General features: G+C 43.1%; 1 protein-coding gene across 2 annotated transcripts in view; it reads right to left on the reverse strand.

The window, feature by feature from the left end:
* Window positions 1–7,378: 7,378 nt before the first annotated feature.
* kif26ab (kinesin family member 26Ab) overlaps window positions 7,379–23,171 on the reverse strand; it is a 66,617-nt gene continuing 50,824 nt past the window's right edge. For both annotated transcript variants that reach the window (XM_034111749.1, XM_034111750.1), the window contains 11 exons: window positions 20,383–20,595; window positions 19,353–19,446; window positions 18,502–18,764; window positions 17,448–17,631; window positions 16,512–16,671; window positions 15,997–16,159; window positions 11,864–15,122; window positions 11,014–11,207; window positions 10,078–10,101; window positions 9,547–9,697; window positions 7,379–9,440 (listed from right to left, as the gene is read on the reverse strand). In XM_034111749.1, coding sequence (XP_033967640.1) covers window positions 9,259–9,440; window positions 9,547–9,697; window positions 10,078–10,101; window positions 11,014–11,207; window positions 11,864–15,122; window positions 15,997–16,159; window positions 16,512–16,671; window positions 17,448–17,631; window positions 18,502–18,764; window positions 19,353–19,446; window positions 20,383–20,595 — 4,887 coding nt within the window. In that variant the 3' untranslated portion in view covers window positions 7,379–9,258. The remainder of the gene's footprint in view (window positions 9,441–9,546; window positions 9,698–10,077; window positions 10,102–11,013; window positions 11,208–11,863; window positions 15,123–15,996; window positions 16,160–16,511; window positions 16,672–17,447; window positions 17,632–18,501; window positions 18,765–19,352; window positions 19,447–20,382; window positions 20,596–23,171) is intronic.

The raw sequence follows: 23,171 nt of genomic DNA on the forward strand, positions 1-23,171 counted from the left end.
TAATTAGCACAGTCCTCCTTTAGATTAAACTCATCCATGGATCTTTGCATAATAGGTTATTTATCACTTCAGAACAAGATTTCAGTATGTCACTTCAGAAGGGTTACAGTCTAACAGATATATGGATTTCTATAACTGTACATATTCAAGTTTTCCACTAATCTCTGTCACTTATGCAAAAAGTCCATCGGGAATGTCAGATGTCCTGCTCATTTCCACAGTGGTGAAAGGGCCCTCACTGTGACAAGAGAGGATGCATACATGTGTCTCTGACATGTCAAAGAGCTCATACTTTAAAGTGAACTAGATGAAAGCTTGAGTTGTGAGTTAGGCAGCTGAGTTACAACGTTGTTGACATGGAGTGACTGGTTTCGGCCATTCAATTCGAGCTGTGGACAAGTGTCAGCACCAGGGGGGGTTAAGTTGAGAGTGCATCTCATCATGTCGGCGTTTGACTTCAAAGTTTGTCACTTAAACTGAAACTGAACCTGTGTATCGTTCACCAGTTTCTACTTTGTCTAATGCAGTGGCAAACTATGTAACAATATCAATTGGTCAGGAGGCTAACTGTTAAATCAGAACTGATTGATTTAACTATTAACTTTAGAAGGAAGTATTTTAAATATATTTTGTAAAAGACATAAGCTTTTGTAAAAACTGGCTTGCGTTGAAATGTGTATCACTTTCATAAAACCATTAGAGTGCATGACAATATAGCTTAAGTCTCTTTCAAAGGCACTGGTATATTAAGTATTGTGTTATATATTTGCTTGATTTCTACAAAATGGTGTCTATTTTAACATGATTGACAGCTTAAATGAAGCAAAAACCAGACATAAGTAAGAATGGTCTAGTCTATCAGGAATTCAGGGAACACATTTATTCTCCACCTTCATTTGGCTATGAATGAATAGCAGTATAAGGAGGGGGGAATTGAACCAAGCTGCCAACCATCTCAAATAGGCAAACAGCAGGACACACGCTGCCTGCCAGACTATCCGCCATCACGGCAACTGTTGCCACGGGGCAGAGCTGCCAGCCTACTTTTGATAAGCGAGTGTCTTGGATGTGATTGGCTACAGTATGAATGGTGAAGGAAATAAGGGTCTTAAATGTTGTGTAATTAACCTCTTCACATGCACATATTCCACTTCATACATCACAACTACTGACAGCCTCCTGTCAGCAACCTGCCCAATCAGGCTCTAATCTGGGAGACAGAGAGGAAACACAAAGACAGTGTTTGGGCTGTCACCGCTGTGGTGCGCCTGAAACTGTGTGACGAGACAATGCACTGTCTCAGTGTTGACAATGAGGGCCCCCTCACTGCTGCAAAGGAAGAAAAACAACACCGACTGTAACCACTATAATAATCATCATCTACATGTGTAAATGAAAACAGCACACATAATCAGGAGGTGTGAGTGGGGGGCAGACAACAGCCTGAGGTTAGAACAAGGCTTTGTCTGATTGGACCATGAAAGTTTGATTATATTTGCGTACCATGCTGTGAATGGATCTGGCCCTTCCTACATCCAGGACATGGTTAAACCGTACACCCCAGCACGTGCACTCCGCTCTGCATCGGCCAAACGGCTCGCTGCACCCGCACTGCGAGGGGGACCCAAGTTCCCATCAGCAAAAACACGTGGGTTTGCTATCCTGGCTCCAAAATGGTGGAATGAGCTCCCCATTGAAATCAGGACAGCAGATAACTTGCAAGTCTTCTGGCGCAGACTGAAAACTCATCTCTTTCGACTCCACTTCGAGCGATAGAATGACTAACAAAGAACTGCTAACAAAGCACTTATATACTAATAAAGGACTGGCTTATCTAAAGCCAGTTGAGTAGCACTTGAAATGTGTTGGCTCTATGAAACCTGATGTACTTTATGATTCTGTTTTCTTCAAGGTTGTGTCTTGTTGGTCGAATGCACTTATTGTAAGTCGCTTTGGATAAAAGCGTCAGCTAAATGCAATGTAATGTAATATTTGTATAGCCATGGTGAAAACATGCAAACTGTTAATGCAATGCAAATGATATCACAACGAATTCCAAAGTAACCAAACAGAATCCAAAGAGAACATTTCGTTAAGATATAAGACAACTTTAAATGGATTTCCCAGAGTTTAGGGTTGTTTTAACAAATAGTAAATGTTTTTTTCCAGCAAAATAAAAAAAATCTACAATTCAATGAAGACAAGAATCCAATTGACCTCAACAGCAGCAGAGACCTAAAAGTGTCATAAGCCTCGCATTTCATAAGTCACAGTTCATGCGAGAAAAGATGGAAAGTGCAATGCACAATTTGAACATGCTCTGATCCCCCAACCAAAAGAAAAAGCATGTAGGTACAATGATATGTCAATCATAACCAACTGAATGTGAGGTCATCCAAGCAGAAAGAAGATTCTTTACAATAAAATGTGTCCTGCAATCTGCCGATGCATGTATCTCTCACACAGCCTGTCAATATGAATTCCAAATACATAATGCTGATATGGACGCTTTTATTTAAATAAAAACTGTTGCAGTGAGCAAGACGTGCTATATTTACAGTGTTTATGTTCTGACTTGGGTTAAGACCATAACAGCCTTATAAAACAACTTTCAAATACAGTTGGCTTTAGGGTTTGATATCTGTAAAGACAATTCAGAAAATGTCATTTTAAAAGTTGGCAGTATGATTTCAGGTTTAAACCTTTGTTATCTCACATGATAAAGGCACGGTAAAGACTGATCTCGTGGTGTTTTATTCAGAGTCTTCCCTCTTAGAGAAACAGTCATATCCTGCATCAGAAAACCAGCTGATGTAATATTCATGGGAAATAATCTAAAATATCTTAAACATAGGCAGTTGTTGATGTTTGTACACGAGTTACAAATGAGAGAAAATAAAGTTATTTTAAACCATTGCTTCATTGAATTTACGGAACAATACTGTAACATGGTACCGTCAATGACATTTGCCGCGATAGAAAAGAACAGGTCTTGTTGTCCCATTAAACCGTGATCTCATAGATAGTAACGTACCCGATTGAACAGAGTGAAGACCTGTCGGGCACGAGTTATTTTCCTTGTGTCCTTGGGCTAGGTGTGGGCTCAGTGGAGAGGGGGGTCTCTGCAGCCCCTGCTCTGCTGTCCACCAGATGGCTGCTGCTGGGAGCCAGCTAAGAGCCTTGTGGCCACTGAAACATAGAGGGGGCTGCCTCCTATGAAAAATATGTCTTCAGACAGACTAATTAAAAAAGGTATTTTTCATCACGCCAGCCCATCTGTCAACAGAGCACAACCTGATGGAATGGAGGGCTATTCAGTTCAACTCCACAATAAACAGCAATATCTTAGTGAGGACCTTCTGTGGATTCAAATTATTTAGCTTGTTCTATGGAAATAATGACATTTAATGTCAGTGATCTCATGAGTGCAATTTGCAGTTCTTTGAAAAGGCTGAAACCTTTTTTTAAGTCCTGCACAGGAGAACTCCAAGTCATTAACCTGACTGTAGTGTACTGCAACCTACCTAACAACTGTAATCAAGGGCTTTACAATGTCTTTTTTCTGCTCAATTGTGTAGAACGTTCTTTTTTTAAATCATGAATATTCATTGCACATTAACTTCTCACATTAGTATTCTAAAAGCATTTAGAACTGCGTTTCTAAACAATGCCTTTATGTAAATCCGCAGTTATCTACAAGCAATCTGTACCGAGGGACTACAAGACCACTGAAAGAACAAGGTCAGTGCATGTGGTGGTGGAAGTACTTCTCCTCATCATTCTTTGACAAGGTCAGCGCAAAATGTACTTCCCAAACATAACCAATGATAACCAGCTTTATGAATTGCATGCCGTTAGAAAAGACCTGGGCAAAGACTGTGAAAATAAAAAGGACTCCAAAAATGCAACTTTCAAAAAGATGAACCATCCACCTCTACTGTGAATTATTCCTCCATCAGTGCTTTCTGTGTACAGAATGGAGTGACACTGCCTGCCCACTGTCTGACAGCATCAGAGAGTGGCTGTGTGAGTGTGTGCATCACCTAGAAACTCATTACATTGCCAGCTTGCAGGTCAACACACAGCAATCTGTTTCAACTTTATAGCCCACATCCTGATCCTCATTACCGCCTAAACCAGAGATGCTGGATGAAGACCTGGGGAGTTTAGTGACGGTTATACAAGGAAGATGATTAAGATTACAGTTGGTGGTAGTATGGTAAATCAGTGGCCCTATATCTAAATCATTACATCATATAATTGTTGGTTCCCTAGCCTCTCTTAACCCAAAGCTTGCTAAATTAAACACAGTAAACAAGGTCAAATCTTCCGTGGTAGATCATTTCAAGTTGTCTCTGAAAGGCTAATTAATTCACTTTAACATTATGGATTGCATCAGTTTGATTAACTGCCTGTGGTGTTATCTTAGCTCAGTTGCATGTTGTTGGTCTTGAATGGCCACCCATCCTGTATTTACAGTACATTGGGGGGGGGAAGCCTTCAGGACTACAACTCTTAAAAGGTTTCTGTCTTGGTGCAAAACTCCTCACACATGCAATCTGTTCTGAGGATGGAGATGTCAATGGTTACGACCCCCCTGAAGCACAACCACGCAGGCAGAGAGACTGTGTTTGTGGGGCTAACATCTTGCCTAGCCGCTGATAATTTAAGGACTTTTCTCCACGACAGCTTGTTTTAATTACTGAGAATAAGTGGCAGTATTTGGTCAGGTTTATGGGTCTTCTTCAAAGAGCAAGCTTGGCTTAGACAGACCAATCTGTGGGACTTACTGCAGGGCTGTAAATCCAAAAGTGAGCAACTACTACCACAAACAATGTCCAGGGCAGATGCAGGCGGAGGGATGAGGGTTCAAAAAGCTTGTTCTCCTTTAATATATCTGACGCTAATTAACATTCAGCCTTGAGGTCATCTGAAATTATGAATACCAGAGAATATCATTTGTAGGATTTAAACTTTTTTTTTCAAAGAGAACTCTCCTCTCTGCACTGAATCAATTTGACAGGAGAAACCACTGTGAATGTGTCAGCAGACGATAATGGAAACAAAAGACAAAGAAAGGTAAATATATCAAATGGACAGGGAATTCAAGTGGATTGGGATTGCTTTTGGATAAAAACTCAGAGAGGAGTGAATAGAGTTCAAACACAGGGTCACTGCTGGGTAGGGTGAAGGGTGAGGAGGAACTGCTGACTCTGCAGTGAACTCGTTTTTATTCTCCTACAACACCCAACTCCCTGCTAATGATGAGAGCCCTGAGGCGAAGTGTGCTGGGACACAGGGCTGACTGTGCTCAGCAGCCATCAGACGTCTGCAGCAGCCCCGGACAACTGTTTCCACTCAGACACCAACTTCCTACCAGCAACTAGGTACAGACTGAGCCTACAAGACCTTGAAAGATTTGTCAAAAGGCTTTTGCCGCCTGTCAAATCACTGCAGGCTGGAGACTCGCCTAATCCTCTATAGAGGATAGCATTTCCTCCATCGAATTTGTCAAATATGCGTTTAAAGGTGTTTTATGATTTTTCAGAACTCAGTCTTCACAAGGTGACAAAGAGCATCACAAAACCACTTGCCAGAGAAAAAAAGAAAATGTGATTTGAAACGGTGACCAGCTGGTCTTGCAAGGTCGCCAAATTAACCGCTTATGGTTTTGATCAAAACAGAATTAACCAGGAGGAGGCAAGATGTTATGGCCCAGCAGGGCTCAAGTTCTAGCTCAACACACTCGCCCATCTACAGTTGGAATACTTCACAGGACTCCATGTATCACACTGAGCAGATGGCCCTCCTGAAACATGGAGCAATTAATCACTCTGGACCGGCACCCCCTCTTTTTATCTAATTTCCTTTAGTGTACATCAACTCATCTTTACCAATGTGCTACTGTTGAGTCAAGTATCATCAAAAACTGTATGTTCATCCACTAGGAACAGTCCATAAAATCTAAACAGTTTGAGAGTTAGTGAGATATACTGTCATTTAATCAAGGAAAATGATATCCTGATGGAATTCAACAGCAAAATGTGAGTTCTCTGTGTGGTGTGAACCAAATGTAGAACAATAGTAATATCTTTGACTGGCACCTTAAGTTCCTACTCAACTAATGTAATGATTGCAATATACTGCAAAGGCCAGGCACACGGGTGTTTGCCATTAAGGCTGATTAGACCTCTGCTCAGGTTAGAGCTGGAAAGAGCTATGCTAGCTAGTAATGGCAAGAGGTAATGCTAACGGTGCACAACCAGCTAGCAGCTTGTCAGTTCGACCGATTTTACCACATGTAAACAGATATTTTAGCACTTACCTCTAGTAGTAGCTAGCCTTGAAAATATCTGGTGGTTGGTGTTGTTCTGAGATATCTTTCTGACGTCTCTGTCGCTATCCCAGTAGGCCTACCGTGGTGTTGATGTAATGTTGCTCTGGTGCTCACAAGTTCACAACACTGACATATTACATTAGCGAAATTCAACTGGAACGCTTATCTTATATACAACTACACAATAATGTTGTATAATCCACAGAAGACGACGTAGGCCTATATAGTATTTTTATGATCTTCTCTACACTGGAAATAAACGGTGTGTTCAGGTGCAGCATGAGTCAATCAACAGACTGACACGCCCACAATGAGTAAAAGGTCATTCAGGCAGAAGAGACACTTTGAAAAATATTAAGGGTCTTAAAATCTGCGTTTTTTACAGATGTACTTTTGGAGATTTTGATTTATGATTGAAAAGCTTCCCTGCGGTATACAACAAAAGTAAATTAACCAGCTTTGATAAACACATTAATGCATCAATTATAATTATCAAAACATATGATTTATATTCTTCTGAAATTGACCAATCTGCATAATGAGTACTTTTACTTTTGTTACTTTAAGTATATTTGGATGCCAATACTTTTCTGCTTTTACTTGAGTTTCAGGACTTATTCCTTAGTATTCCTACACTATGGTACTTCTACTTTTACACAAGTACAAGATGAGTATTTGTGCCACCTCTGCATGAGCCTACTGTGTTGTTTTATATCAAACTAATGGACATTGTGTATGTGTTAATAAATTGCTTTAAACAAATGAAGTAAGTAAGCACGCTACACCAATGTCACCTGTGTCAGATGGCTTTACATTTCTTATGTGGCTCAGGTTGCAGCTACCTGTTGTGTATGGGACGACGAAAAATCGGAATTGAAAAAGCAAGTAGGCCGCATATGATTGTTGTTTGGATTTCCCTAGGAAATTGCAGACTTACATAAAGTGCTTTCAGTCTTATCTTCTGTTCAATTGTTTGTGAACAAACAATCCCATGAATATAGAATATATGTGAATCTGGGAAACAAAAGTCAACTCTGAATCATCAGTAAGAAGAAACATTTTATTCACAGGTACTGTAAAAGTAAAACACAAGCTGCCATATCATACATTTATACACAGGGTTGGAAAATCCTATACAAAAAGAAAGATATTCGAAAATATGAGTTTTGATATGAAATATGACCCCACATATAATAATTTCTTGGAAAAAAGGTCTTGGTTTGGTTATATTTTTTTAGTTTATGAGCCTTACCCCACATTAGTGAAAATTGAAGTTATTGTAAAAAATTAGAATGGTAAAAAATGGAGTAGAAATCATTCTTAAAAATGATTAAAAAAAGCTCATGCAGCATCTTCAGAAAGGGCCTGAGAGAGTACATATTTTTTAAAGAAAGAAAACAAAGTTATATTTGCAACAGAAATATAGAAATCAAACATACCACAATTCAACAAAGCCAGTTTGTTTTTCACAACAATAATTTGCACCGATCATCTTTGTTTTCTTTGCGTCAGCCGTTTGAATCATTACAAACACATTCTGGCAGCTACAAAGAGCTGACATCATGATTGATTTTCTAAACAAAATGTCCCGATCATTTGCTCTTATTCACTGCATCAACTCATGGTAAACAAAAAGTTCTTGAGAAACTGCATTAACCTAGTTAATTGTACTATTTAAAATAAGAAAAATAACTAGGGATAAAAGATGCCAAAATGTCAGCATTGAGGTTCTTACAGTAGTTGCAGTAAATGTATTGGAATGCATAGAGCCGAGGCTTGGTAGCGCTTGAAAAAGTGTTGTATAATAGGCCAGTAGACTTGTGCTGTCTCATGTGTGCTGCTTTGTTTTACAGTGTATAGATATCACCCACCCCAAGCCTATTTAGAGAGAAATTAGGTGCACTGCTATCAGTGTACCCATTCATCATGCTATCCTCCTGCTCGTAGGCTGGTGTAGGGAGGGTCTCCAAGGGTTGCTTGACCACATGTTGCATTGAGGCACCAGAGAGAATGGCTGAATCAAGAATAATACCTCCCTATCCATCACAGTGGCCCTCTGATTGATATGTTTTGGCGTAATGTCTCATTTTCAGTGAGATAAACACAGGCAAGCACAGCTTTTATAAGCCTTCCAGCTCCCCAATATAACTGCTGTTCTACCTTAGTACATCCACTGAGACCCATTTTGATCAAGGCAACTGGAGGGAAAACATTCACTCAACCCTGCTAGCTTTCACAGGCCAGCTGGCAGGCTATGAGCGACAACAGCAAATGCAGTCCTTGATGAGAAAACGTAGTCCAGTATGAAAATCTAAAAAACTACAGAACCAGAGAGTTAACATAAGGCGCAAGAGGCTGAATAAACATGAATAAAATGCTGACTGAGGTTTGAAACAAGAGAAAAGGCAAAGTCTGGGAGCGCAATAACATTAGCTTATTGCTTTTTCTTTTTTCCTCTTTATTTGTCCCTTAAAAGGATATTTGTACACACCACATAATCATATAAATACACTATACAATGCAATATAAAATATTTTTCTTAAAAGCAATATGTTCAGGGTTTGCTCAGGTATGCTTAAGGATACCTGCACCATATGAAAAATAATAACTCAAAAACAATACAAAAGGCACTTCCAGGTGTTGTTCATTGACTCTTGAGTAAGTGATGGCCACTGCCTTGCAATACAAGCAACAGCATTTGTGCTCACGTTTGATATCTCTGCCATTTAAATATGTCTTTAGGCAACGAGGCACTGTAGCTAGGTGTTTAAGATGTCCTCTGTTCATGCGAAGATCCACTCTCATCTCATCTCTGTCACTTGTTGTTCTTCATTCCAGTGATATCTAATCACTGACTGCTACATTTTACCATCCTTTGTTTTCTCACTTCCTCATTTCTCCAGCTCGACTTTCTTTTGTCCTCACACTTCGACTTCACGCAGTCCCTCCTGAGCACCAGTTTTTGGCATGCTGATATCAAAGCAGGTCACCATCATGACACGGGACTTGCATAGATTGACACAGAACTCCAGCTCTTCTGTGGCCTGTGCCAAGGCCTCATGGTACTCCGGAGACTCTTTATCCAAAGCCTGGTCCACGTCAACTGTTGAAAAAGTGTAAAAAATATTTGTTTACACAGTTTGTCTTAAAATAATTAACATTATATAGTTATCAACTAACAGTAACAGAACATTTAAGCAGTTACTTACACTCTCCCATCCACTTGCTGGGGTCCATCATCAGTCGGGCCTTGGTGTCTTCTAGCTCCTCCATTAACACCTCATACTTTGCCCTCAGTTCTCTCACTTTCTGCTGCCTTCTCTCTAACATCTTCAGCTTATTGTTAAAATACAGCAGGCCCTAAGGGATATACAAAGATGTTTAATTACAGATGAGTTGAGTGAAGTGCCTATTAGTACACAGTTCAAGTTGGCACAGCATGAATTAGGAAAACTACCAGTAAAAGTCATTATAAAGCTATACAAAAGAAACCATTGGCCACCTTAGTACTTATAGTTAGTCTTAAATAACCCTGCCCCCAAAGAATAAATGTTATTTTTGTTGCGATAATAACGTTTAAGACAAAGTCTTAAGCTGAGTTGTGCTGTGATGTGGGCATTGTTCAGATTTTACAGTATGATGGCGATTGTAGGTTGAATTATTATGATGATAATGTAACTGCTTTAGTACAGCCTTTTGTGCTAATACTGAAACCTCGGTCACCATTAAAATTAGCTCACCTTGTCAACATCCTGGAATGGTTGCTGATGACAAAATGGGGGGGAACAAATAAAACAAGTTAGCATGTTAAACCAGACAGAATATTATATGAATAGCACATAAACAGTGTGTAAATATAATATATACATAAACTGTAGACAAGGTTACTGATGCACGAGACACCAATGCTAATTTCAAAATAGCACAGAAAAGCAACTTTCTCATTCGGGCAGTGATGACTGGGAGAGAAAAAAACATGAATTTGTCTCCTAATTGAAAGTGAAAATCAAACCGCCATAGGGCTGATTTAATATCTTCTCTTAACAAATCCCTGTCTGGCAGCAGCAAACTTGTGGGAGCAGTTAATGATCCACAGATGAAGAGTCGGCTATAAAAAGCAGTCAGGCGTCCAGTGAGGAATGCAAGCAGTGAGCTGATTTGAGCTGGTGTTGGGCGCCCCTGCATTCATCACACATTCCCTGACCAATCTTCTCACACTATCTCCTCTTTTCTTTCTTAACCCCCCACATCAGCATCAGCAGTAAGCCGAGTCATCACTCATATCCAAACCAATTAACCCCCGTCAGTAATTGCCTCCTGAACTCTTGACACTCCTTTGGAACGTTTCAAAAATACCATGCTATGGAAATCTGGACACAGACATCTGAACTCCTGGATTTGCCACTGAGCTAACTGAAGGTCAGACGTCTGAGACATCTAATAACTTGCTTGTTCTTTAAAAAGAAACTGGGAAGAAGCGAACTAAGACATTCCCACAACACAAGTCAATGTGACACGTCTTGGGCATGCATGGCATCAATGTCGCACATGGAAAGTATGGCCGAGGCTTGGCAAGAGGGATTAACGACACCTTGACCCAGACACAACATTATCTTAAACAAGTTCAGCGAGATGTTTGACTATGAAAAACAAGTGGGGGACGACCCTCTGCTTACCTCTGCAGTTTCCTCCTGACGCCGCCTCTGTAGCCTCTCCACATCATCGATCTCATACACCTTGATCTCAAAAGGCTCCTTCAGAGGTCCCGACATAGGGGGCAAGTCCACCCACTGCCCGGCTGTGGCCACCTTCTTCCCCAGGGAATTGGTTTCTGGCAGGGTTGCCGGGATAAGTCGTCTTCTCTGGAAGCCTAAAAACACATGCATAAGGTCAGACAGGCACCAGTTGAGTTGTTGACATACAATGGTGTTATTTGCTGGGATTTATGAATAAATATGTATGAGTCTCACTCTGAGATGTAAAGTGATGCAAGGCCTTACATAGGCAAGCCGAGTTGTTGTGATTGCATATTTATGAGGGTTTCATGGGTTGCTATTCGATACACACACAGCCTGAATGAAATCAGGTTGGTTTAATGCACATTAATTCAAATGGTTATATATATACAGGGTTGCAAAAACCTGAACCAGCTCATTGCTGGTGATGTACAACTCATCTTATTTGATTATCACACAGTGCAAAGTTGTGTTGTTTGATATATGCATTATCATTTCCCCATATATGTATGAATAATGTATTCTGCTGATACAGGAGGAGAGAAAATCCAATGAAGCAGCAAGTCGTGAATGTAATAAGAATGGATTCATGAAGGTAGAAGCGCTATATGGCTAATTTCCTAGGAGAGGGCATTTATTTCTGGATTTAATGTGCGTAGCTTCAAGGACATGTACTGTTTGATAGATCGTACCAACACTCTTATTGCCAGTATGATAGGTATGCATGTAACCTCTAACGGCACTCGCATTGGCTCATTTATGGCCCAAAAACCCAAAATGAGATTCTCACCATTTGCTCTCTTCTTGGGAAACTTGGAGCTCCTTGTTCTGCCTGAAGACGACACGCCACTCTCGCTCATGGAGTCGTGGGCAGAGGAAGCGCTCCCCGTGGCCTCGCTGTCACGGATCATGCTCTCATATCCGCTGCTGCCACCACTGTGGTAGAACAGAGCTGTGCGGCCCATAGCCGGAGGCAGCTCCCCGCTCAACACACTACTGTTGTCGCTGCCATGGCCGCTGCTGTACCGTTGAGGCCGCCTGGGTGCTGTGATTTTGCTGTATGGGGAGGGCAGGATGGCTATCGGGGATTTGTCCTCATTCACATTCACACCGCTGTCATTCCCGCTGTCTGAATCTCCTGCTCCTCTTATGTGTTTGCCTGATATGTTGCCTGTTGCGAGTTCGCTCACACGGCTGTTGGCAGCCCTCATGGCCTGCTTTGTGCCCATGATAGTTCCTCTCCCAGGCTTAGTGCTGACAGTAGCAGTGTTGGTTCGAGGAGCTGATGTCCGCCCTGATGGAGGGAGGTTAGCATTGGTATTTCTGGTCAAAGGGGCGGCCAAAGATTTGGTGGAGGAGCTAAGGCCCTTGGAGCTGTTGACTGACAGTGAGCGTGCCTTACTACTATTAAGGGTCCCTAATGACCTGGGATTCACAGCAGCTTTAACCTGACCTGTTTTGCTAATACTTCCTCCACTCAGCGATGATGGGCAGGTAGCTATTGGAGAGCTGGATGAATTAGGAATTCCAAATCTAGGAATGGATCTGCTGGATTTGCTACTACCGCTCCCCAGGCTTGTCCCACTATTCTCCCTACTAAGCGTCGGTCTGGAACCAGATAAGGACAGGCTTTCACATCTTTCCAGGGACATTTGACTGCCATAATGCTGCCCAGCCGCTCCTCTAGGCCCTCTGGCCTTCAGGCTGGAGGTAACTTTGGCTATGTTGAGACTGGAGGTTTTGAAACTGGTAGAGTCTGCTCTGTGGCGTACCTCAAGCTCATCCTCTGATACAGCTGTCCTTGCTCCAGAAGCCCGTCCTGCTTCCCCATATGCTGAGTTTAAGGCACTTTGGGGCAGCAGGATCTTAGTCTTGTGGTCAAGGCTAGACTTTCTCACTGGAGGAGGGGGAGGTGAGATGCAACCAGGTTTAGGGAGATTGCTCGCTTTCTGTGAAATGGCCTTGTTGTTTTTCCCCAGGGAGGAGTATTTAAGGCTTGTGGTCGATGCAATAATATCTAGAGATCCCTTGTAGTCTGCGGAAGAATGAATCACGGGCACTGTTCCCAAGGTGGTGGCACCTCGTCTCAGCTGAGGCATTTTGCTGGGTGGATTCTTGCTGGCTGACTTCTCACAGCCATCGACCACCCTCTGGGATGAGGTAGGCCCCTGCACCTTGGGTGGGCGAGGTACACTGTTGCTGTTGTGTGCTGTCTTGCTGGTGGGGATACCACTGGGGGGATTTCGGAGAAATTTGCTGGTGCTGCTGGAGTCGGGAAGAGGATCTGAGTGGTTGTCAACGCGCTGCCAAGGATCCTCCTGCTTAGCCTCTTGCCTTGGTGGCTCTCTGCTGCTACTACTATGAGAGATGGATGAGGTAGGTTTAATCTTCCTGGGAAGACTAGAGTGGACTAAGGAGGGGCCCTGTGGAAGTTGGGACGAGCTAAGCGAGTGAGCTTTAGTTATTTTAGATGTGAATCGGAGGGAGCCTTTGGCTGATTCCGGAGATGGGGGGCATTTTGTCAAAGATAGTTTGCTTGAGGCAGCACTATCGCTATCATGTTCTGAAAAACTAAACCCACTGTCATTGAGGGAGTTCTTGGGATCTCTAGGAGAAGAGACACAATGAAACATATCCAGGGAATCAAAGTAAAAGGCGGCCTCTGGCCCCATGTGTTTGGCCTGTGGAAGGAAGACGTCCGATGAATGAGCCCCTTCACTTTCCAAGGTGCAGACACTAACCTCACTCAGCCAAGAGCTGATAGACGAACCCCTGTTATCTATACACGCTCCCTCCTGGAGGGGTGTGCCCACTGCAACGTTCACCTCTGATCCTCCCATGGATGATGTGTAGGCGTCAAATTCATCATTGATGCTGCTGATGATGCTGACAGGTCGTGAACCAGAAGCTAGGGCCTGAAGGGAGCAGTCACTGCTAAAGCTGATAATGCTGGATGGCCGATCTCCATCTACAAGACTACCTATTGACAGTTCCTCCACCACGGTGAACACCATCTCATCCTCTCCATTCAGCTCCACAGGCTGCTGCACGGTCACAGTGGCTCTAAGGATGTCCCGATCTAGACATCTTTCCCTAAAGGTAGAGCGCACCTGGCACACTTCCACAGGAGATCTGAGCAGAGAGGAAGTGTAAGGATCCCGCCTTTTTACAACCTGGTGGCTCATTCCTACAGGAGGCATTCTGGTGCTGGATCTTCCCACAGTGCCAGCATGTTCCTTGCTGGGGTCTCTCTGCTGTGATGGTGGTGGGGAGGGCTTGGGCAAAGCTTTTTTGTTAAAGTACACCTTCTCTCTCACCACAGGCTCAGAGTCAGTCCCAGAAGCAGTTGTTAGTTTATTCGCGCTAACTATGTTTTCAGAAACAAAGGCTTTCTCACCATCAGCGCTTGTTCTGCACACATTTTGGACACTGTCTGAAGGTACCTCTTCTGCAGGTGTGCATTGTGCCATTGCATTGTCTAGTTTAGATGTTGTAGTGGGACTGCAGGGCAGATTTGTGGCACCAGATTTAGGGGATTGGTTTTCGGAGTCGCCCTCTTGAGTGTGAGAACTATTTGCTGCAGTCTTTGGTGAAGCAGAACCTTCGCTCTCCTTAGAGATGTCGGTCTTGGGGCTAGCCGGGCCTTGCTTGACCTCTCCAACAAAGGCAGTGGGTTGTTCACTGCCGTCTATACACTCTAGCCTCTCCTGCAGCTCAGCAAATGTGTTGCATTTAAAGAACTGGTCTCTGTCCATAGAGCCCTCTTTTGTACACCTCCTTCTGTTCAGGGAGGGGATGATTGGAACAAAGGCAGGTGGGCCTTCGTTGTCACTAAGCTCCCTGTCCGAGAGGGCAGACCCACCAGGGCCCACATAGATGACGGTATCACAAGACTGTTCACTACTGGAGGAGTAGTCGGGGTCACTGAGCATGGAGGGCAGGTCTGGGTCCAGTGCCACGGTCCGAGGGTGGAACGGCCTGAGGTGGGGCGGCCGGCGGATCCTCCCCTCCTCACAGGAACTTTCCCCTCCAGATGAACTGGATGCATACTGTAAAGCAGAGATAAAGCAGAAGAGAAGTTAATCTTTTGGGTTTTAAATATATTCTAATTAAGAGATGACAGTAATGTGATTCTATTGTCTTACATTATTAATATAACATTCATTCCTTTTTACAAAAACGTTTTAATCCTTAGTAGATTCATTTCCTCAGCGATTTCATATTGAAATCAATCAATGGGTAATTTTTTATTTCTATGAAATTACCTGTCGATATTTATCTAAAGGTTAAAAGTGCACGTCAATAGTCACACAGAAATTAATGTCAATCATATAAACTGCTGTATGTAGACTGTGTTATAATCATGTCTGGGACTGGTACCAAATAAATACATGCTGTCATTCCCCCTAATTATCTGGAGCATATATTTCCCTAATCCGAAGGAATGCATTACACACTTCCTCGGGCAGTGCTATTGATTACATGATTATGCGTTGAGGAGCCTCGAAAAACTAGCTCTGAGTTAGTGCACTAATAATCTTTCATTTGCAGAAGCATTCACACATTCGTTTGGTTAATAGCTACTAAATTGCAGGGGGATGAAAGATTTAGGGACGTGAGTCGTGGCATGAAATGTGATGAATGCTATCAAAGTGGCACACGCACATTAAGATTGTAATTGCTGTAATAGCAACACTTAAATATAATGTTAAATTACCAATTACTCTGCATTTATAAACAAAACCATTAGATGTAGCAACGCTACTACCTAAATCATTATTTAGAAGTGTAATTTAAGTTGCTGAACAACTATGTTGTTAACTTCTAAATATGTACAACTAATATTCATGCATATTGAATACAATATTTCAATATCAGTTTATTACGTCATATTTATCAGTGCTTTTTAAGCTATCCTTGTACCTTTGTTTTTTTCTTCCTCATGCGGTGGATGCGGGATGCCAGCTGGATAGTGGTGAGTGAGTCAGCATAGTTGGCGGGGGATTCAGAGATGTGGGCGATCATGGTGGTTCTGCAGTTAATGTTGCCAAGGGACTCCCTCAACAGCATTGTCAGTTTGCTGTCCCTACAGGGTGCATAACACTGTTATTAACAAACAGCATGGTAGTATTTCAAAAGAACAATAACGGTAGCCGACATGAGCTCAGGAGGAGCCATTTTAAGTTCACTGAGCTGACAAATACTGAGCTGATGTCATTAGTCTTGTCATACCTGAGTTCCTTTAATATAATCTTGTGCAACAACAGGGAAAGCTATTATACAATGCTAACTAAACACACTAGATAAACGTTCAGACAGAAAACCTGCATGGCTGATGACACATGCAGCAACTTGCCTGAAAGTATTACTTATAACACAACTTTACAGAGGCTAAAACACAGTAAGAGAGGCTGTATAACTAATGGTGCATTTCTTACCTGTAAGGTACATGTTTTGCTCCATTTGCCAAAGCCATGATGACATTTCCTAATGCGTTGAGAGAAAGACACAAGCCTCCCCCTCCGTCTCTGCTTTTACTAAGGACCTTTTCACAACTTCCCAGGTCGATAAGGTGCAGCCTGCTCCGTCCACCTGACACTGTGCCAAAAAGAGAAGAACAACCAGGTGAACACAGGCCAGACATTCCCTCTCTGAAGTCAGTTCCTCACGCACAGTGCTAAGAGGACAGAGTGCCACGGCTCAGCCCAGAAGATTGGCAGAGTTCTCTGATTTATTTTTGTATCAGTATTTTCACACGGAAGTGATTCAAATTGCAGACTGACTGGTAAAGTCACACCAGATGTGTACCTCATGTTAACGAGGAGGCACATCCTCTTCATCTGATTTCAAATACAGCGAGAGGGAATTGGCTGTCATTGTAAAAATCACAGGGCAGCACATTGTTATGTGGAAGACTGATGTAATTGCTAGTGCAGCAGCAAAACATGAAGCTCCTGTCAGTGAGGCTTCAAATCTTAATTTGCTGTTGATCAAAGCACAAGACATGCATACAAATACATTTCAGTCGTGCAGAGCCCACAACCTAGTCATCCATAAACATTGCAAATAAGCGACTTGTTTGCTCTATTCATACTTATAGTCAACTTTTCTGCCATCAACATCACCACAAAATCACCTTATTACATTCAGTGTATAATGGAAGTCCCCTTTGACTGTAATCAGGAGAGGAAACAACTAAAGAAATTATGCTGCATCTGTTCTATTTTTGAATACATATGTGAAACTATGTGTAAAAGTGCTAAATAATCGATCAATGACCATAGTAGTGTATTGCATACTGTACATGTACAGTAAGGTGGTTACTTGTTGGAACATGGCTAGTGGTGTAAATGCAGTAATTAATTTCTACTAACTTCCTCCCTTGCCACTCTTCTCCATGCGGTACTGGTAAATGTGCAGAGTGAACAGCATGTGGGAGTTCCTTCGCTCGTCCTCCTCAACGCTGGGTCTGCTGGTGCTGCGTGCTGAGATGGCCGCATCAAGGAAGAGGGCGGCTTTCTCAGCCGTTGGGGCACGAAGCTCACTCTGATTCTGGAGCTGTGGGGGGAGGAAGAGATGGAAAATAGGGTTAGGGTTGAGCAATGAAGGCCACATAGGGCTTGAGAAAGAGGACGGATGTGGGAAGGATACCAGGGAAGAGAGGAAAGAGAATGAGACGGGAGCCAATTAGTACCCCAGCACACATTTCTTTCCCATTAGATTGGGTCTCGGGGGCGATTAAAACAGCAGATATGCACACAGAGGGAGGAGGATTAGGAGAGGTAATGGTGGAGCAGGAGGCAGGGGCACTTCCCTCACCGTGGATGTGATGATGTTGGTGGTGAGATACAGAAAGAGAAGAGGGGCAAAGGAGGAGGTAAAAGAGAGAGAGAAGGCGGGGGGCATCATGAAGGGAGCCCACATGTGGCTGTTGAGAGGGCGAAGCAAGAAGGCGCTTCACAGAATTAAACAGCCTTTGAAGTCACAGTCCATACAGATCCCCAAAAAACAACATCTGACAGCGACACCTGTGAGTGCCTGCAATCATACGGTCCTCCCCCATCGCCCGATAATGCTCCTATTGTGCTGCAGAGGGCCAGCAATAACACATGGGTAATAGATGCTGACAGATGCTGACAAAAGAGTCGATACAAAGGTAAGAAGAAAGCCATCAATACCACAGATGAGTTTGGTGGAAATATAAAGGGGGGATTTGAGAGAGAGTCAGGATAGAGCGAGGTGGACTGGGAAGTACAAAAAGAGATGAAAAAACACACATACACACAAGAGCACTCACAAGTGAAAGTCAAATATCTTTTAGAGATCATAGACATAAAAAGATCAATACTCAGTCAGACTAAGACTGTAAACCCACAGAGAGAATGGAAGGCTCAGGGAACAAAGAAAGAGTGGAGAGGTGTTTCTCACTTGAGTGCCACAGATTGGATCCTCTCTCAGACTGATGCCAGGGGACTGGCCCTCCTGCAGGCTGCCGCTGGACACGTCAGACAGCAAGTCCTTCAGCTCCTCATCTTTCCCAAAGATTTCCACAGCAGACACTCGAACGGAGAAGCGGGTGCCCGTCTTCTCCTTGCGCTCATTGATGAGCTTGAAGAGCCAGGAAATGGCACAGGGCACAATGCCTAGGCTCTGAGTGGAGCTGTCTTTGCCAATCATGGTGTATGTCTTGCCTGGGGATGTGTGAAAGAGAGAGGGGGATGAATGTGGAAATACTGCCTTATACTCTCACTATATGTTCAAAATTAAAATGAGTTCTCTCATCAAGTCTCGAACGCGCAGTGAGTTGGCAAACTAATAGACAAGAACATGAGATATTTTCTGATGGTTATAATATACAAGTGATTATAAAAATAATAATAGGGGCTGATGTGGGGCTTTCGAGGTAGTATCCAGTAAATGTAAACTAAAACGACTCTACTCCAAGGACTCATTCCAGAATCAGTAATTCTGTGGAGAATTATACCTGGTGGAAACCGCAGCATGAGGAGAGCTAGCCCTTCAGCCTGAGAGCACTGCCCAGGCCAATTACTAAGATTTTAATTACAGACTGAGCCCTGAAGCATGGATGCAGCACTTTACCCCTCATCCCCACCCCAGACTCACTACCCATTTCTTTCCTCCAATCTCCCATTCCTTGACTCACTCCAGTGCACTGCTAAGCCAATTGTGGACATCAAGTGCAGCCAACAAAGAGCAATGAGAGTTTTCTTCGACTAACAAAGGCTCTTGTTTAATCTCTTGCCAGTGGAAGAGCTTACCGAGCTTGACTTGGCCGAAGCAGAAGATGCAACCGTCTGCACCGTTCACCGCAGACTGGATGACCTCGGCTACTGTCCCTGAACACACCTCAGCCTGTGGAAACACAAACAGCATCCACACAGTCAATTTACATTTGAACTACATCCAAGACTTTGAAACTGGCATACAGAGAACAATGAATCCAAAACGATATCCTAGAAACTAAACCGTTATTATGCATTGGTTATAAAGAATCACATTAATGGTTTGAGTGTTTTTCATCACTCGGGAGTGTGTGTGCTGCAACTTGCGGCTCTTTTTTTGCAATCTGTTTCAGCATGGGTCCTCTGGGGCAGTGCTTTTGCAGCGGAGGCCCCTTCCCATACATCACACTGCAAACAAGACCTCCAACAGCAGAACAGCCTGCCGCTACTGTTAGCCACCAGCAGTGCTGTCCCAGCGGCACAATCTAGCAGCTTGGCCTCAGCTCTCCAGCAGCAACATTTGGGCTTTAGCTATCAGCAGCTTACTTAGGAAAAGACTTGCTCCATGTAGGTGGCATGATATAAGATCTGAAGCTCTCATTGCTACAGAGACACAATACTCACAGCTATTTAGAGTTTACAGCACCATGGGGAAATGCAAAAAATACTTGACCTCAGATTTCTTTTTTAGGAAATGTTGCAATGAGTGACATATATACAATTATTTCATTAAAAGACTATGGTGTTTGTTTTAAACTGTGGAGAGAGCAAAACTGGTCTGCATATAGTAAACATGTATCTGACCTTTGTCTTTGATCTCCGTGGGTATGCCTGCTGTGTGTTACAGAGGGTTGAGGTCAGATATAGCTGTTCTATGAAAGGAGAGGTTAGATATAACTTGGGTGGATTCAAATCATTCCCCAGGGGGCTTAAAAGGCCCAGCTGTTAGGCCCACACTGGTAAGAATGCCCCCTGACCCAAGACAGGCATTTTTTCTCTAAGCCCCCGGTCACACCCTGCCAGCATGAAGACACACATATAGTACACCTTCCCTGCTGGCACTTACTTGTGAGGCATCCTGGGTAAAAACGGCATCGAAGGCAAATATCTTTGGGACAGCCACAGTGGCAGATCTCCTGTGTCCTGAGCTGGAGTGTGGGCTGGACGCAGGGTCGTAGAGGGTGAGCTGCTTCTTCCTGCTGTCCACTTTCAAGAAGGACTGAGACTCTGAGGAGTCTGCAGTCTCCAGGGACGGACAGATACGCATCATCACTTTCACCTGAACCACAGAGGGAGGTAGATAAGCAGAAGAAAAGGCTGGATTAGAAAGTGAAAAAGCATAACACATGAAAAATGTGCAGACGGAGTGGGATTTAAGGAAGCATTTTTCAGGTTAAGCACGGAGAGTAACACAATTGCAGGCTGAGGTTTATACATTCTACTGGCAGTGCACTAGCAGAGGAAAGAGAAATCATGAATGTTACGTTTTTTAAATATAAGTTTTAGGTATTTAAAATGAAAGCCGCATTGTGCATTAACATCACATCCACTATGTCAAATTTGATGGACATCGGCGGTTTCCATGGAAACACCCAGTCTACCATTGACTGGTGAACCTGATGGGTCAACACACTGCCTAATGGTGTCAGTGAAAACCAGCAAAGTGCGTATTGAAAGTCACAGAAGAAAATGGTGGAAATTAATGTGTGTGAATTGCCACGCTGGGGGATTATCCCTCGAAGCGGGGTTTGTTTTTCTGGACCGGTAGCAGCTCACCAGCATGTGAGTGCAGGAGCATATGGCCCCCCTCTTTTTCCACCTACATACTCTTCCTTCTTTCTCCTCTCCCTCCCCTCCGTGGCCTGGAAAATGGCAGCTCTACATTAAGAAGCTCGAATCATACCCTGTTGCATTTCTGGGGCGTGACATTCATAACGTGAGCTTACAGTCTTAACACATTCCACAGGTCAGGGTACAGTTCATCATGCCCGCATGAAACGCTAAAAAGGATAGCGGCTTAAATCTAAAGATGTTGATTCGGCACTGCTCTGACAAGCCCATTCATGTCTAACGTCATTGCCATGGTTACAGGAGTGAGGTCATTCTGCCAGTGTATAGTGGCACCTCTTACAAACAAAATCACACATTTAACCATTTCCAGCCTCTACATGCGGTGAGGATGTACTGACTGTGTGTTTTGTGGGTGTGGCCGTGCTTGTGACAATCCATTTGACTTTCAATGTGCCTTCTTTTGTATTGCTGACAACTCTATATTGCCTCACTATCTCATGGTCAGAAATACTCCTCGACTATATCTCCAAAGGCACTGTGGGAATGTGTCTGTGACAGACAGGAGACATAAACAGCTTGTGGGATATGTATAGAAGTCTCTCCTGACCCCTGAGTGTTTAGTGTTGTGCCTAGCATTGTATCAACAGAACAGTTTCTATATCTTTAAGTATATGTGAAAGGCAACTCCATCCTGATCCATTTCAAAGCTTTTTGAAAAAATACCTAAGAAGCCTCTCAGGCATTGAAAGAAAAACCTTAAAACTAACTCCTGTTTCTTTTTGACAGACTGTCTCACTCAGCCTGGGACTCTCCACCGTCTCCACGCCTACACAAAAGGCCCATTCTTCCCACGACTAGTATATAAATATTTCTACAGACGTAGGCTCCAGCTCTCTGAAACAATGTCAGTGGAAATCCCTTTCTTTCAGTGAGTGAATTCATCCTGCATTCTGAAGGCCAAGTGCAAAGTCTCTTTACACTCCGTAGGGAGCCGTGATTGTGACTGACGTGTGCATATGTTGAGTAAATTACATTTGCTATGACATTTAAACTGGGCTTCTACATATGACTACCGAGTGTCTGTCGACCAGACAGAGGCTACCAGGCAAGCTAATGTCACAGTTGTATTTATGTTGGCAGAGATCAGATACTGCAGGCCACAGAGGACTGGGTGCAGTATTTTCACACCTCGGACTCTGTGCTAATGGCCCTGTTTCTGTGTCCCTTGATCCCCCCAGAAAATCCATTAGTGTGGCTTGGCATTCCTCTAACCACTCAACAGTCAACGTCTGGAACTGTGTTAAGGTCAAAAGTGGAAGTGACACACATACGGTTGATGGAAACAAGAAATTCACCAGAGTCTTAGATTGAATATAAAACAGTCACAAGCAAAATCCAAACCATGTAGGGGACATCAAATGTTATTACCACTGTGATTCCACAAAGGAAAAGAGAGAAACAGGGACAAATAATTAGCATTGCTGTATTTCCTTTACAATAACCTGAAAATCAGGGCTTGAAACAATGTCATAAATCTTGATTTCCCTTTCAAACCATCCCTTTTAGCGGCACAGATGTATAGTATACCTCAGGTGTGGGCTTGAGTAGGCTTGTTAATAACACTGTTTTTTATGAAGTCTTTGTCTGAATGGAAGAGTTACAATATGTGTCAAAATCTCAACCGTCTGGATACCTGACAACAGAAGAGAGCGCTTCCTATCCAGGTGGGATCTAATCTTGTTAGGGGACTTTTTCTGCCTCAGAAATACAGGACGCCGCTCAGACAAACAATACCAAATAAACCACAAAGGAAGAGCGATGTGTTTATACAGCTTTGTTTAATGACCGTCCTACTGCTGCCAGCCTGACTTTCATCATTGCACACTGTACCTAAAAGGGAATTAGAGACCCTGCTCTTCAACGTGTCCTCCATTTTGTGGATTATAGTTTTTTCTGTCTTTCTGTTTTCAGACAGAGGAATGTTGTTCTCACAAACAGCATGAACTCATGACATTCCAGTAGGCTTATCTGACTGCATCTGCATGGACTGGACCAGACGGCACG

The sequence above is a fragment of the Pseudochaenichthys georgianus genome, chromosome 22, assembly GCF_902827115.2.
Source record: "Pseudochaenichthys georgianus chromosome 22, fPseGeo1.2, whole genome shotgun sequence".
NCBI classification, from domain to species: domain Eukaryota; kingdom Metazoa; phylum Chordata; class Actinopteri; order Perciformes; family Channichthyidae; genus Pseudochaenichthys; species Pseudochaenichthys georgianus.